At 39.8% G+C, this 14,822-nt stretch overlaps 1 protein-coding gene across 14 annotated transcripts in view; it reads right to left on the minus strand.

Annotated features, from left to right (window-relative positions):
• rbfox1 (RNA binding fox-1 homolog 1) overlaps positions 1 to 14,822 on the minus strand; it is a 197,051-nt gene that overhangs the window by 10,499 nt on the left and 171,730 nt on the right. For 11 of the 14 annotated variants that reach the window (XR_009119600.2, XM_058049648.2, XM_058049650.2 and 8 more), the window contains 2 exons: positions 14,735 to 14,774; positions 10,861 to 10,925 (listed from right to left, as the gene is read on the minus strand). Coding sequence is in view for 12 of the 14 variants with exons in the window: in XM_058049648.2 (XP_057905631.1) it covers positions 10,861 to 10,925; positions 14,735 to 14,774 (105 nt within the window). In the remaining 2 variants the exon portion in view is untranslated. The remainder of the gene's footprint in view (positions 1 to 10,860; positions 10,926 to 14,734; positions 14,775 to 14,822) is intronic. The other 3 variants (XR_009119601.2, XM_058049652.2, XM_078797554.1) reach the window with 1 other exon arrangement.

A 14,822-nucleotide genomic window follows, 5' to 3' on the forward strand; every position in this document is an offset into this window, starting at 1 on the left:
TCCGCCACTACCGTCAGTGGCTTGGGTCTCTCATTGAAATCCTTCTCTTTACCTACTGGGTTCTAAACAGATCTGATACCAACATGTATGTATTACTTAGTATGGATGATACTCTCATCCTGACATACTTTCCAGAATCAGCAAGAACCCAATTGATCAAAGGGCTTCCATCAAGCTAAACCATTTTACATGTTTGGTCCATTGTAGCAGTAGTTGCCGTATAATGTGGTTGAATGAGAAAACCACCCTCCATTGTGGTATGCTTCCACTACAATGAGTTCAGCTAGGGTTTAAAAAAACATTTTAACCAGAAACACATAATTACAACGTTGGATGCAATACCTCTGCTGTCAAGTCAGCCATGTAGACATGGCTTCTTGCCTCACTGCCATGGCAAACACTTGGCCCATGAACAATAAATGCGGAACCTTGGGCTATAAACAACTGACAAATGTCTTTTCTCACATATTCAACAGATCACTGACTCAAGCTTTGTGCATAAGCTCGATGCAACCTTTGAATCTGAAACACTCTGGAGATGGTAAAATAAAAAAAAAAATGCTTTGGCGCTTGTATCGTTTTGCAAATATCATGTGACCGATCACGTGACGGTTCGAAAGAGATTGGTGGCTGCCTTGGCAGGTTATTTTGGAGCAAACTTGGGTATATGATAACCAACAAACTATTGAACAATGATGGCTTTTAAGGAGAGCATTGGTCAATTTTTGAAGCGCTAGTTACCCATTTAGTGACATAGGTTGCTTTGACTTCATTCTTTCACCAGATGTCACCAAGGTTGCTTTTCATATATATATACACAGTATATAGTCGGCTATGCACGAGTCCAGGGTGCACCCAGCCTCTCGCCCAAAGTCAGCTGGGATGGAATTTATGAATGAATGTGGGAGTAAATGCCAACAGATGTAATATAACAATGGATGTATAAATACACAAATATCCATCCATCCATCAATTTCCTACCGCTTATCCTCACGAGGGTCGCGGGCATGCTGGAGCTTATCCCAGCTGTCTTCGGGTGAGAGGCGGGGTACACCCTCGACTGGTCCCCAGCCAATCACAGGGCACATATAGACAACCACCATTCACACTCACATTCATACCTATGGACAATTTGGAGTCGCCAAATAACCTAGCATGTTTTTGGAATGTGGGATGAAACTGGAGTACCCGGAGAAAACCCTTGCACGGGGAGAACATGCAAACTCCACACAGAGATGCAAATGCGGGAGTCAAACCCGGGTCTATTAGCTGATACACAAATAATATGTTGTGCCCATGAACAAAACAAACTCGATGGAGCTTTGCTTCTTTCTAGTCATGCTATGTCAGACCAGCTCACCCCTCCTCCCCTCCTTCTTGTGTTAATCCTTCATGATAAGAGCCAATCAGGGGCCAGGGTCCGTGCCCATAATTGAGCAGATTTGCATAGCAGCCCAGTGGTTGAAGCGATTAGAAGTTAATCCCGATTAGTTTTGGACATTGCTATTCAACTGCAGCATGCGCCCAACACTCACACTCATGCATTTGACCTATCTTATCTCACAGTGCAGAGCCTAACCCATCATCAGTCTGGATGTGTGACACTGTGAGAGAGTGTGGTAAACTGCAACAACTACACAAATTCAAACGCAATTTAAACCAAATTCAGTTTTAGAAATGACCCTGAGGTGAAAAGATAAACAGTGTAATATAATTTTCAACTGATCTACATACTGTAGTTGGGCACAAGTGGAATTCATTCCATTTTTCTGACAATACCACACTGTCTGTGGATATTGCTGTACAGGACTCCCTGGTATAAAGTCGTCCCTCGATACACTGCAGTTCAAACATCACTCCCTCACTCTATCGCGGTTTTCAAAAACTCATTCATTAATAAATGATGACTGCTTCATGGTTGACTATGGCGTATTATTTAGCAAAAAAAAATATTGACAGACAGTTTTATATGTAATGGCGGCACGGTGGCCGAGTGCAGGGGTCTTCAATTAAAAATTGAGTAAGGTTCGCTTATGGAATTATTTTCACACTTGTTGCAAAGGCTCAAACCTTATTTTGCCTGAGATCACATCAAAAAGACTAGCTCTTAGGTTACTAAAGTGGGGTACGCGTATCCCCAGTGGTGGTGATGGGGGTACGTGAATAAAAATAAAACAATTCACACCTATCACTCACAAGTAGGAGTTTGCTTGAACGCCTCACAGCACAGAGTGCAAAGTCAGAGCAGAAAGACGACAGAGCGTGATGTTCTACATTACCCTGTGTGAGTAATATGAACGAATAAGTAAGTTTAATGATTATGCTGCGATTAAGCATGTTTAATCTTGAAGATTTAATGTTAGTGTTCCAACCCGCGTGCTGTGAAAACCTGTCAAATGTATGTCAATGTATGAGAGAGTGGGGATTAACTCGAAAGTAAGGCTTTATCTCTGGTTGTATATATAGTAACTGTATTTTTGTACTTCAGGTACATGTTTGTTTTTCTTTCAATTTAATATCAAACTAACATGAAGATCACATGTTTTTATTTACTTAATTCATATTTTCAATCTTTCATGTTAACAAAGATTAAAAAAGGTTTACATTTTCTAAGTGTGGGTGTGTAAGTTTGTGTGACAGTTCATTTTATGCCTTTATTTTGTATTACTTGTTACACGTGTATTACGTTTTGCTCTGTTCTGTTTTTGCCTGCTTTAAATTCATGTTCCAGTGCATCTTCTGCTCATTTGTGTTTGAGTATTTAGTTGAGCCTCCGGCGTCAGTCGGGTGTTGGAGCATTACATTTGTTACTGTTACTTGTTGGATCCCTGCCACAGCAACATAAACAAACGTAAACATTTTACCTGCAATCAGGTCCCATCAGTAAGGTCTCTGCAGCAGCACCCATTCCTTCACAACCCTCCCCTCAGTAAAATATGCCTTGTTTTACTCCAACAACTACACCGTCCATAGTGAACACTCATTTGCACATCGCTGTGCTATGAATTAATGTACCATGAGTCATATATTTTTCGTGCTGGGTTATTTTCCGCGCGCCCACATCGGTGGATTTGGGTGGATACACATCATGAATAACGTGTGTTTTTCGCTCATTGGCTCATGTTGAGTGATGTCACCACGTTTACAGTAAATAACTGAAGTAATTACACTGCCGCTACGATCTGTCCGCGAGCTTGATTATATGTTAAAATATTTCCCATTTATTTTAATTGGTCACCGGTCTGTAAAGGGCCATCACAGAGTCTGGATATGTTGGTCATGGCTAGCCTAGTAGTTAGCAGGTTAGCCACACTGGTAGAAGATCCATAAGATCTGGGTTCGATCTCTGTTGGACATCTGTGTGAAGTTGGCATGTTCACCCTATACATACGTGGCTTTTCTCTAGGTATTCCGGCGTCCTCTCACATTCCAAAAACATGCATGTTAGGTTATTTGACGACTCTAAATTGTCCATAGGTGTGAATGGCTTTATTTACCTTGGCTCCAGCATAACCCTGCGACCCTACTGAGGATTACTGACTTGGAAAATAAATGAATGAATTTGTATGTAATATTCTGATCACTAGTAATGTCAGTAATGGCAAAAAAATGATGATTTCATTACATTATCTTAACACTCCATGGAGTCAGCCTTGGCATATCTGAGAAAAAGTTCTCTTCCCATTTCATGTTGTAAGTTGTTAGCTTTTGGCTTCATACTTTGTCCTTCTTCCCTAGTTGGCTACTCTGTTGACTTTTAAAACAAATGTCACAGCCCATACCTTATGGCAAGTATTTCTCAGATGATTTACAATGTTGTACAATGTAGTTTACAGCCACCTTGACAAGCTAATTCATAATAGTCTATCCATTAACTTCACAACACATACTGTATATGATCCTTCCACCACAGGAAGTTACACATATCGGACATCCCTATAATTAACATTTTACGGCAGCATGTGATACTTGTAATGTACAATGGAACCATGGTTAGCATAGACTTAGTGTAGCGTTTATGTAATAAATTATGCTAATATTTTGCCATGCTTCACATACATTTAGCAGCATTTTAGGGCTGGGGGTACACACAACGTTACTGCAGACCTTGCCAACATGTACACATTTTCAGTACTCAACATGCAATTAGACTCTTGAATAATTTTGTGTGCGTCACAACTATATTTCATCTATATTTTGTTGTATTTGTCTTAGTACAGTTAAATGAATAAATGTTAGCAATTTCTCAGCAATTTCAATTATTAATTAATTTCTGAAAAAACGTGATACATTGAGGGATGATCGATAATCAAGAACGATTATCCACTCCAAAAAGGGTTTGAGCTTTTGTTTGATGCATAGGCACAGTCTGAAAATATTCTTTACCCGCTCCCCCCCTCCAACTCGAAAGGCTACGTTCTTGTCCATCTGGTGAACTTGTTGCAAAATAGGAAAGCTTAGACAAGTCCCTGTCCAAACAGCTCAGTACAATATATTTGGCTGACGATGTATGTCAACAATAGTAATACTGCAGTAGTAGAAAGGATGTGAAAGGACTTGCCTTCTCGACAGCAATTCTCCTGCTCTACGACAGGTTGACTACACATATTGTTGTGTAGCTGGGGACTTGTTTTTACTCTTCTATGACAGTCTTTTAAAAAGTGACATTCATGAGGTCTACTGTATGTAAGGCAACTTTCCCTGAGGTTTTGTTAACATGGCGAGTCTCTAATTTCGTGGCGCAGCACAAGGTGGCGGAGCATGGCGCAGCCCACGCAGTGGTGATTTACTCCAGCGTACCACTGTGCGCAGCCAATTTGGTAGACTGGGCTGCGCTGAGATGGCCATAGCGCCGCACCAACTGAGGTGTCATTTTCAGCTTGGTGTGGTGAAAATGTGGTGAAATTTCAGCTGCCCTGAAAGATCGCCAGCTCCTACCTGGTCTATTCTTGGTGCAGGCGAAGCACACAATGCGCAGCCGTAAATTGTCTGACAGGCGCATATTGCACACATATCACAAAAACTGTCTGAACCAGCATGTAGATTTTTGTATTAATTATCCCATCACATTGTCACGCGTAATGAGAACTCAACCTGATGGTTGCTACAAGTACGATGCCAGTTCCGGAGTTCACATTTTTTAGCCATAGCATGCAATACGAAGTATGCATTCTCATCCGCTTATCTCCTCTCATTAATGCCATTCACAGAGAAAAAAAAGGGAAAAAGAAAAAAGAGAGACGCTCGTTGAATAAATATATATAATAATACTATAATATATATATATATAATAGTCTTTAGGAGTTACTATGTTTGCCATATTTCTCAGTTTTAACCTTTATCAGGGTCGGTTCTAGGCATGCACTGAAATGTTAAGCGGCATACATTCACACACGGCAGCACATTTTTTTTTCACGGCATTGGTTGTGAGCTGGGTGTCCAGCGCTCAATATCCTTTATCCAGATTTTAACAACCAACATTATATTAATCTTTGTTTTGTGGCTTCTTTGCTCATTTGCATACAAACATTGATTGGATGTTTACTGGGGGGGGCGAAGGGTACACACGCAGATGATGCCATGTAGGGGAGAGATGAGTGGAGCTGTCATGTTTCAGTTTACACTTCTGAAATTTTTATTTGTGTTTGTGTGTGGGGGCGGTGGGGGGACAAGCCATTTGTTTATTGGGACATTGTCCCTCCTTGCCTTAGCGTCGAGCCGTTCCTGAGCTTTATTCTCAATGTAATTTGAAAAGATGGAGTGCATGTAAGGAGATCCCGAGAATATACTGTCAAAGGTTCTCCTATTTGGCGAATGAATGCATGAATGCAGGTGGATTAGCCTGCATTAGCCTGCTGCTGTGTTTAATGTGACAAGAACAGAGGTGGTCTACATAGTGACACTCAATGTGGCCTCTGATGCGCAATCCAGTGGGCTCTGCGCATTTAAAGGAAATGAGCGGGATCATTTGTGTCAGTGGGAAGGACGGATGCATGGGTGCATCACGCTGCGCCGGACTGTGCCACTCACAAAATTTGCAAAGTGTGCTGGCCACACCCCATTGCCACAGCATAGGAGCAGCAAAATGCTGGTATCCACAACTCACCTTTTGTATTTCACAATGCATTTAGTCCTAGTCTTCTCACATTATTAACTGAAAACCTGAATGAAAAGCAGTTTTGCCCACCTCTGGGCCCCTCCAGGCGCATCTGCTGTTTGGCACCACTGCTGAAATAAGTGTGCACATTGCACATTTCAACACTCACTCATCATGGTCCACACGAGCTGTGCACGCTCATTGGACAGCCAAACTGTGGAAGTGCTGAAACTGATGTGCACCCACCACGGAGTCAGAAGTGGTTGCAGAGGGCACACGCGTCACATCTTGCTTTCTCAAGAGCAATTCTCATGTCTTCTCAAATCTAGCCTTTTCAACATAATAAAAATACAACACATTTGCAGAAATATGCATATTAATTTATGAATACCTGGTAATATCTGGTTCTACCATATCCTACTGTGTGGAAATATGGGGTAATAACTATAAAAGCAATCTTCATCGCTAAATGTACTGCAAAAAAGGTCAGTAAGGATAATTCATAATGCCGCCGATAGAGAACATACTAACTCCTTATTTCTAAAATCACAAATACTTGCTGATATAGTTAATCTTCAAACAGCTAAAATAATGCATAAGGCTAAAAATAACCATTCATGCATTCATTTTCTACCGCTTTTACTCACGGGGGGTGCTGGAGCCTATCCCAGCCGTCTTCGGGTTAGAGGCGGGGTACACCTTGGACTGGTCGCCAGCCAATCACAGGGCACATATGAACAAACAACCAATTTGGAGTCGCCAATTAGCCTAGCATGTTTTTGGAATGTGATAGGAACCCGGAGTACATGGGGAGTTCATGCAAACTTCACACAGAGATGGCCGAGGGTGGAATTGAAACCTGGTATCCTAGCTGTAAGGTCTGCGCGCTAACCACTCGTCCATCGTGCAGCCCTAAAAATAACCAATTACCGAAAAATGTCATCCAATACTTCTCTACAAGAGAGGAGAAATATGATCTCAGGGAAGAACTAAATTTGAAACACTCATATGCTAGGACTACGTTAAAAAGCCATAGCATTTCAGTATGTGGAATCAAACTATGGAATGGATTGAGTAAGGACCTCAAACAATGCACAACGATGAGCCAATTCAAGAAACAATACAAGCAGTTGATGTTTGCTAAATGCAAGGATGAAGAGTCTTGAACCAGTCATGATACATATCATCTTGTACTACTAAAAATACAAAACAATAATTAAAAAAAATCAATTATATTAGAAAGACAGGAAGTGAAGAAATGTAAAAGTTACTGATTGTAAAAGTATCTGTAAAAAATTCTTCCTACTCCTTTTGGACATGTGGAACTGGGAACTGATTATGTGGTGCACTCAATTGTAGTCTGATGCAAGTTCAATACCAATGTAGAATGCTACATATCATCATGTCTTTGAATGAGTCTTCTGAATGCCTTATATTTGTATTTTAGTTAATCTAGCCATTTCAGGGTAATAAAAATACAGCACATTTGCAAATATGCATATATTTTTTTACTAATACCGGGCTATATTCAACAATGAAACAGCATGATATATTCATTTCTTTCTGAAAAAGGGTGATAGAGTGAAACGGAGTGGCTCATACCCCTCCTACCTATAGGATGAAATTAAATATGATTGGATTTCATTCCTGAACAGTGATCGAGTGGTTAGCACACAGGCTACACAGCTTTTCCTCACGAGGGTCGGGCATGCTGGAGCCTATCTCCGTGCAAGAGGCAGGATACACCCTGGACTGGTCGTCAGCCAATCACAGGACAATTTGCACACACGGGGAGAACATGTAAACTAAACACACAGGAATTGAACCTGGGTCTCCTAGCGCGGTATAGAAAATGGATGGATGGATTTAATTTCTGTCCACCTTTTCATTTTAATGATATTCAATGACAGAATTCTCAATTAATTAATCAGTTAATTTTGTCTGACAGTGACTAACACATGACATTTTTACATGATTTGACGGTGACATTGAGAGTAGACTCTGACTACTACGAATCGAATTGTCGAATAATCAACTGTTATAAGACACCCCTGTAAAAACTAAGCCAAATTATGCAAGTGACTTTCAGCGGTGGTGCCTGATGAGACAAGCTGGAAATTTTTGTATGAGTAAAAAATGTCAAATTTTTCCTTGAAACATTGTCTGTTTTTACTTTTATGATATTATAATGAATAAAATGATAAGAAAGTACTAAGAGAGGCTTTTTACTTCAACTGATATTTGTACAATACACCAGTGTTTTTCAACCTTTTTTGAGCCACGGCACGTTTTTTACATTGGAAAAATCTTGTGGCACACTACTAACCAAAAATGTTACAAAATGTCACCACAACCTCACACGTGCATCAATAAGTCTATCAGAGGAACAAGGTAGGTGTTTCCACAATGATCAATATTACATTGCTCTGCCAGTCTTTACACCACAGACACTCCACAGTAGCCACGTTTTTACATGACGACTTTTTCTCTTTCCGAATGACCTTTCGGGAAGCAATGGTATCCATGGAAAGGAATATTCCAATCTCTTGTCTACATGCACCGTGAAAATCAAACAGAATAGTCAATAGGGCATGCCCAGTAAAACGTAAACATCAACATCACGTGATACCGGCTTCCCCAAGTTTTTCTTTCACTTGTTGGAATAACTCCGTATTGCCAGTTTTTTGTCTGTCCAGTCTTGAAATTTAGTTTGAATCAAAAACAAACTTTGCTTAGTCCAGTGCCGATTGCTGGCCTCCATTTTTTAAAGTGAAGAACGTCTGGATCTGCGTGTTACGCCATATCTGAGCATGCGCTGAAAGAACGCACCCGGGATAAATTTAAACAGGAAAAGATCAAATTCAATCTTGCTAATATTTTATAATTAAACTCAGGACATGTTTTATATAGATATATATTTTCTTTTTTAATAAAACTGCACTTGTGAATAAAGTATAGAAGGGTTTAGATTCTGTTTCACAGATGGCGGTAATGCACACGAAAGCTGCTTGCCAACCGCCAATAAACAACAGAAGAAGAAAAACCCCACGAAGAAGAAGGCACCCTGACAACTTTCCGTTTGAGCGGGTACAAGATACCTCAATCGGATTGGTTAAAGGAATATTTCATCCCTGTTCAATTCTTTCCGTTTGAGCAAATAAACCAAATGCAATTGGAATATTTGGGTCCATGTATACTATTGACATAATGGCTATTGACATAATATTTGCAAATGATGATTAATAAATGTCAATTATAAAAAGTGATATTGGATAATTCCTCACGGCACACCTGACGGTTTCTCAAGGTACACTAGTGTGCCGCGGCACAGTGGTTGAAAATCACTGCAATACACAACCAAAACATTTGAACAGTGGGACATCAATGGCAGGTAATTATAGGAGATGGTTTTTTTTTTTATTTTACAACCTATGAAAACAAAAATCTGACCCAAGACAGATCATTGGTTTGTTCGTTTAATCTTCTGTCACTTTACTGCCTGTTCTGATGGAAATAATCATTTTCAACACCCATGGCATATACAGCCAGTGTCATAACACATTAGCTTGAGCGCTTGAACCTACTTTGTGCACAAAACATGCAGGCCCTGTGCTTTGCCTTGCACCAAAGCTACAATCCTGACAATATTCGTGGGTGCTTATGAATTTGGTGATGTGACCGCTAGCAAAGATTGTTGAAAAATATAATGAGTTATTAAAAATTAGAAAGCAAAATCATACATAAAAGATGACTGCATTATCCCAAATAATTAATTTTTCTAAGCATATTAATTATTAATAAAAAAGAAATGGATGGATGTCTCAAGTTCATTGCATCACTGAATCAAATACCACAATTCTGGATGAGGACCTTTCAAGGTTTTGAGTGTCTTTTAAACATGCTATGTATATATAAAAACAAATCCAATTCCGGATGACATATATCAATCTATCATCGTTTTAAAAAAATGGAAATAAAGCAATGGATTTAAGCACGACAGCCTTTAATATGGCCGTGGTTTTTCTTTAAGCGTTAAAAGTTACTCAATTCAGTCTGCCTGTCATGTGACATCATCGCCACACGCTAAATGTAACATGGCGGATGGCAGAGGACCAGCCGGCGAGCGAGCAATAATTAAGCCACCATTGCGGTCCATCGTGGGAAAACACTTTGGCTTTTGCAAAGAGGGAGATGTTCTAAATAAGTCACTCCCTGTTTGTAGGAAAAAGTAAGATACCACGACCACACCAGGCACCTGTCGTTCCTGCTACAGCAGTGCAAGGTAACGTCACTGCTCTTACTGTACTTAAACAAATGTATTTTGCATTGAAAATACCGAAAAATGTACATAAAAGTATTGAATATTGAAAAAGAGTAGTAATCTGCAGCAGTAGAAAAGCTCCTGTTAATTCAACCTGATATATTGGTTGCACTTTATTCAAATAAAATGTGAATGCATTTTCTATTAATTGTTGTTTACTCATTTGTTTATATCCATAATTGATTTATACCTGATTCCCTCACAAAAAAACCAACAAAAATCATTTTGGATTGAATCGGTCTAAATTAATCAATATAGTCCTCAGCAACCACGAATAATGACACTTTATACCCCAATACAGTGCAATCCAGTAGCAATTAGCTATGACACTGATCTGTTTCCCACATGTGCATCCAATTTTTGTACACTTATATACGTATATCTGTTGGCATCCAGCTAACTTGCTGCTTCTATGGTTGCTATGTGGGGAGTGTTATCGTACCTGTCACTGTATGCAGATGCTGTGGCAGCAGTAGGCTGGGCAAATCGGTAGGCAGCGTAACCACCCTGAAAACACACACACATGTATGATTTAAACAACAATTGAATATGCACACTTCCTTCACTGTTTAGTGTCAGTAGCATAAAACATAGTAGGTGTTATTTGTTACTTGGTGTGTATGTTGCATCTTACTCCCACACATATTTGTAATGCAGAGATGCATGTCAAAAAACAAAAATATTCTAATTTATTTGATATTAGGAATTCAGTTAAGACCAATTAAAGGCTCCGGAAGTTTTTGTAGTTCATTTGCTAATAACATCGCTATTGTTTTCAATTTTATTAGACACTGTACTGAGTTTGGAGTTTTCAGTAGGCTTAAGGGTAGGCTATTGTACCTTTTTCCACTTTTCTGACCTATAAATGTAGTAAGAATGTTGTATTCTCGTGTTAAACAATGTCAAAGTTAAAGGTTTGCATTTTGCATTTGGAAGTGAGCTCTGAAAGAAGTTTGGGATCGCTCAAAACGTTCAGTTTCAAAAGGCGTGGTAAAACTGACCCTTTGTGACTTCCATATACGGTTCATAGTAAGGAATCACTTTGGGTGTGTGACCAATCACAGCAGACTGGGCATGCCCGCAGGCAGGCCGTGGGTGGAATAAATTAAAACAGACCATTTGGGCAGGAAGCACAAATCAAAGGAAATACTGCTGGAATAGGTGCAGATTCTGAAAAATCTAAAAAGTTTTCTGTGTGGGTTATTCTGTCAGAGTCAAACTTGACTCGAGTAAAACTCAAAGGGTCAAAAAATGAGCATAATAGGTCCCCTTTAAGCTATAATCATCAACATATTATGAGACTAAAACATGCATTTTTTTAATCTTTCACTCTGTAGTGAACTGATTGACGATAAGAGTTTCACATGAATTGAAAATAAATGAATTTTGCAAAGCTATTCTAATTTACTGAGATGCACGTGTATATTCCGTGTAATCGAACACTGGCAATTGTTGTAAAATCCTGTGGCTATGATTATAGTTCCTGTGCTGTGTTTTGCTGTTTAATCCGTTCAAAAAACAAACACAGTGGCTGTGGTTGGCTGTGGAATCAGCCACTGGCAAAACAGACAACCCCGCAGGCACTCATTTCTATTCAGTGCAACCTCTTCCAATACGGTGGGAGTTTTAGACCTGGTTTACTGGTTGACTGATAACAAGCCAAAACAATATGCAATGCTCTCCTACAGCCATGATGTGCTTCAGCCCCATGGTAACTATAGAGCATCGTATTTGTTTTCTACAAACATTCATGGTGCAATTTTGTCATAAGTGAGCTGCAACCAATCCCAGCTGACTTTGTGCAAGGCGGGGGCGCACCTCGGCCTGGTCAGCAGTCATGCACAAGAGAGTATACATGCACAAGGCAATACAGTATAGCCAAACAACCATTCACACTCACATCCGCATCATTGAGCAGTTGAGAAGCTGAGTTTCTACGTCTTGCATTGGATTGTTGGTATTGTTTTTAGCATGAGCCTATACAACATTTTACAATATCAGGGACTCTGGGTTTCAAGTCTTTGCAGACAAAGCAGAGTATAAATCTTGTGTTTATTGGTTTGTGTTTTCTGAAGTTCAGTTGGTAGATCTTTCATGAAAAGGTGCTGCTTTCTCTTCCAGGCTACAGTAGTAGCCTGAACACGCCTCACGTAATTTCACCTTGAGCCCTCTGTGCTCTATGACGATGAGAGAGTATGTCTTTCCTGACACCAGCATTATATATCACATTATTCCCACTATAAAATGTGGCTTCACATAAGGAATAGTTAGTAGGTGTGATGATGGACTGTGGCAGGAAGATGGACAGTCTGCCCTCTGTTAAGTGACCAGTCATTGCAACGGTGAACTGTCACTTCGAACTGAGTGACTAATGGAAACTGTGTGCACACTGATCTGTGTGTGTGTGTGTGTGTGTATGTGTATGGAAAAAGGAAGGAATCTGTGTGCATGCTCATGGTCAGGGTTTGGCCACCCAGCACTCCATCTAACGTACAGTTATGTTCTCATCCATCAAATTTACTGATTCGTCGAAGTAAGACAGGTAGAGCAGGACTCTTTAAATCCCAGCTAGACTTGTGCAGTGTCGCGTTGCCTGAATGCACTTTGCTAAAACCATCAATGGCAACAGACACTATCACTAATTTAACGTTCTGGACACATGAAGTTTTTCCTGGTAGAAGGTGTTCTTCAGCAAAGGCCAGACAAAATGACACCGGTCTCCCCAGTGTTTAGTGAAGTCCTTTTTCCAATTAGAAGGACTGAGTAAAGCACGTGGGGTTTGGATCCTTGTATGTTAAAAACTCACATGGGAAATTTAGTCTAATGATTGCAGAGCACTCCATCAGATACAGTATATTACAGCCATGTCAGTTTTCCAACTCAGCTTTTCTGTTTATATGTGGCCTATGATATTCTTCTCTAACGCTATATAATGGTTTAATGCTACATGCTTCTACCTTTCATGATAGAGGGTTTTGATTGATTTTGATTTGTTTGATTCCTGGTAACGGTGCATCATGGAAGGGCAAAAACTAGCTGTCATGAATTTCCAATTTTGGACTAACTTATTTAGATAAAACATACGTACATATCGTGGTGTAATGCAGTTCCTGAATGCAAATGTGGCCAAAATTTCTTTAAGAAACAAGGATATGGTGGTCGTTTTGATGTTATTCACTTCTCTTTATTAATATCTTTTATTAAATACATTCAAACCACTCCAGTATAGGTAAATAAATGATAATCTTTAAGCGTTTTAATAATTGTCATTCATTCATTCATTTATTACTGCTTATCCTCACGAGGGTCGCGGCTGTGCTGGAGCCTATCCCAGCTGTGTTCGGGCGAGAGGCGTGGTACACCCTGGACTGGTCGCCAGCCAATCACAGGGCACATATAGACAAACAACCATTCACACTCACATTCATACCTATGGACAATTTGGAGTCACGAATTAACCTAGCATGTTTTTGGAATGTGGGAGGAAACTGGAGTACCAGGAGAAAACCCGTGCATGCACAGGGAGAACATGCACACTCTACACCACATGCCCGAACACCACATCTGGTAACACCAAAGTATGTAGGATTGCAAGCTTTATAGTATGCGTTAAGCAGTTAATGTGCAGTTGCAAGCCTATCTTGATTACTGCCGCTTCCATATTACTTATTATTCCATATTATGTCCATATTATTTATTATCATCACAATCGCAATGCCCTAGTTGAGTCTGCGGGCTTCTGGCTGTCCTGTTCTCATCCTCTTTTGACACCCCCACATTTTTCTTCTTTTTGTCAGTCTAAAAGGACCCAAAATACTGTACATATTTGACAATAATTATCCAACAATCCACCACGCCTGAGCTCTTTTTCTGTCGAATCAAATCTACTTGAATAAAACATCCTCCTTTGACAAATATAAACGTCAGTGTCAGGAGCTCGCTTGCTAATTAATATTAAATTGTCTGATTGCAGTGTGGAGCCGCAGGGCTAATGGGGGAGACAACGAAGTCAAATGTTATGGGAGCGATCCATCCAGCAACTCCTCCACACTCACATGGGATCATTGTATAAATTATTAAGCACTACTAAGCACTACTGAATGTACTCTAAACATACTTTAAAATCATGGTTTCAATCATTTTTATAGGGAAGATTTTTTGTTTTAAGTTCTTGAACTAGTTCAGAAATCTCAAGATGCAGTTAGAAATAAAAAAAAAAACAATACTAATTGTGGAGCTTGTTAAGTGAAAGCAAATACCATGTAAGTTCAGAGATGGCTGTTGCATGCAATGTCATACCAGTAAACAATACTTACATACATATCTGCACCATAAAATCCATCCTGGTAAACAACACTGTAGAGGATGCAAAGACAAACACACAATAAAACAAAAAAAACATCC

The sequence above is a fragment of the Doryrhamphus excisus genome, linkage group LG16, assembly GCF_037039965.1.
Source record: "Doryrhamphus excisus strain RoL-2023G ecotype Guam linkage group LG16, RoL_Dexc_Guam_v1.1, whole genome shotgun sequence".
NCBI classification, from domain to species: domain Eukaryota; kingdom Metazoa; phylum Chordata; class Actinopteri; order Syngnathiformes; family Syngnathidae; genus Doryrhamphus; species Doryrhamphus excisus.